This window comes from Austrofundulus limnaeus, unplaced genomic scaffold, assembly GCF_001266775.1.
Source record: "Austrofundulus limnaeus strain Quisiro unplaced genomic scaffold, Austrofundulus_limnaeus-1.0 Scaffold89, whole genome shotgun sequence".
NCBI lineage: Eukaryota > Metazoa > Chordata > Actinopteri > Cyprinodontiformes > Rivulidae > Austrofundulus > Austrofundulus limnaeus.
The window spans coordinates 339198-341518 of NW_013952491.1; the positions used below are offsets into that span (position 1 = coordinate 339198).

The 2321-nt window shown below is 41.6% G+C and overlaps 1 protein-coding gene across 1 annotated transcript in view; it reads left to right on the forward strand.

The window, feature by feature from the left end:
- tbc1d2 (TBC1 domain family, member 2) overlaps nt 1-2321 on the forward strand; it is a gene marked incomplete in the record, with an annotated part of 11885 nt that overhangs the window by 2567 nt on the left and 6997 nt on the right. Inside the window, 1 exon segment of the mRNA XM_014012161.1 lies at nt 1967-2087. Within this exon segment, the coding sequence (XP_013867615.1) occupies nt 1967-2087 (121 nt within the window).

Genomic DNA, 2321 nt, shown 5'->3' on the forward strand with positions numbered 1-2321 from the left:
ATAGTTGAATTAAAAAAAGTTAACTGTTTGATGGTGATCTGGTCTAATGTTAGTTGAACTGGTCTAATGGTAGTTGATCTGGTCTAATGGTAGTTGATCTGGTCTAATGTTAGTTGAACTGGTCTAATGGTAGTTGATCTGGTCTAATGGTAGGTGATCTGGTCTAATGTTAGTTGAACTGGTCTAATGGTAGTTGAACTGGTCTAATGGTAGTTGAACTGGTCTGATAGTAGTTGAACTAGTCTGATGGTAGTTGAACTGGTCTAATGGTAGTTGAACTAGTCTGATGGTAGTTGAACTGGTCTAATGGTAGTTGAACTGGTCTAATGGTATTTGAACTGGTCTAATGGTAGTTGAACTGGTCTAATGGTAGTTGAACTGGTTTGATAGTTGTTGAACTGTGTAGGTGAACTGGTTTGATGATGGGAGTTGAACTGGTTTGATGATGGGAGTTGAACTGGTTTGATGATAGGAGTTGAACTGGTTTGATAGTTGTTGAACTTGTCTGATGGTAGTTGAACTGGTTTTGATGTTGGGAGTTGAACTGGTTTTGATGTTGGGAGTTGAACTGGTTTGATGATGGTAGTTGACCTGGTTTGATAGTTGTTGAACTGGTCTGATGGTAGTTGAACTGGTCTGATGATGGAAGTTTATTTGTCTGAGATYGAATCAGACTTTCAGTTGTGTATTTGCTGTTCTTAACCCGATTGTGTAAAATCTTGCAGATTTGTTCGGATGTGTCCTTGTCTCACATCTCCATACGTCTTGTTTTAGAGACGGGTGTGATGTGTGGTTCCCCCCCCCCCTCCTCCCAGGGGGAGTTGGGAAATCCTTCCCTCAGTGAGGGAGCGGTTCTGACTCACTGTTCTCAGAAGTTTGTGCGATTAGTGAAAATGAGTCTGAGGAGTTTTGAGTTTTTGTTGTTTGACAGAAAATCAGAAAACGTTTTTTCTTCTGTCAGCTGACCGCTGACTGATCTTCATCATCTTCATCCTCATGTATGGAGTCCTGTGTGTTTGGGCCGTACCACTGAAAKACCCCTCAGTGTTCACACATTTTATATTTATAATTATCTGCAAATATTCACTGAACAATATGACCTGAAGTGATGAAGACCTTCAGCTTTGTAGTTTTCCTGAAAACTATTGGAGGATTTCTGCAGAGCTGGTTTCTTGTGCAGCTTCCAGACCGGGAGCCTGCAGGACTCTTCTCACTACTGTTTGTTGTGAGGCAGAACAGAGCCTCACCAGGATCTCTGATGTACTGTGTGGTTTCCATGGACACAGCAGAAAACAGACTTTGATGAGTGTAATGATGGGCGTGAAGGCAGGATGTGATTTGTTCACTTTGTGGAGATGAGAATCACTTCCTGTTGGTGGAGAAACTTCATGGAGCATTAACCCCTCTTTTATTTCAGATGCTTTTGGTTTGTAAGAACATGTGTGTTAAAGTGGTCCATAATGTTGTGTGTGGGTGATGGGCCGGGTCAGTGACATCATCATAAMGACAGGATGTTACATCAGATCGGCTCAAGGCAGCTAAATGTCAGGAAATACCAACAGGCCGACAATAAACCAGCAGGTGTTTAGCTGGGAGAACAGAAGTGGTCCTGGATCAGAGACTTTACTGTGTTTTCAGGGCAGACATCACATGTTTGTTGGTGCCTGTGGTTTTTGATTACTGAGCAGCTCATTTGGTTTCCAGGTATTTTGTTCAAGTCCCGACCTGTTGCTCTGCTTCATGTCTGAGCAGCAGTTTGAACAGAACTCCTATCAGACTGAGAGACTGATTACGCCCCCTGCAGGCTGCACACACACATTACAGTATACCTGAGAAACACGATTCATCTGAAGATAAAAGCAACAAAATCTGATGTAATATTGTATTTTAAATAGAAAATAGAAAAAGTTTGTTTAAAATGTTAGTAGGCTATTATTGTAAACATTTGTGTTTCCTGTCTGCACAGACGACTTCCTGCCGGTGTTGAAGAGTCCTCTAGGACTGGTGGGGGAGGAGGCGGCCAYTGCATCGACACAACGAATATCTCTCGCCAACATGTCCATCAAACACCCGCTGATCGAGATCCAGTAAGTCCTCAAAGACTCAGTGTGTGTTTGATTTATTGACTTGGTGTGTGTTTGATTTATTGACCTGTTGTGAGTTTGATTTATTGACCTTTTGTGTGTTTTATTTAATGACCTGGTGTGTGTTTGATTTATTGACCTATCGCATGTTTGATTTATTGACCTGGTGTGTGTTTGATTTATTGACCTATCGCATGTTTGATTTATTGACCTGGTGTGTGTTTGATTTATTGACCT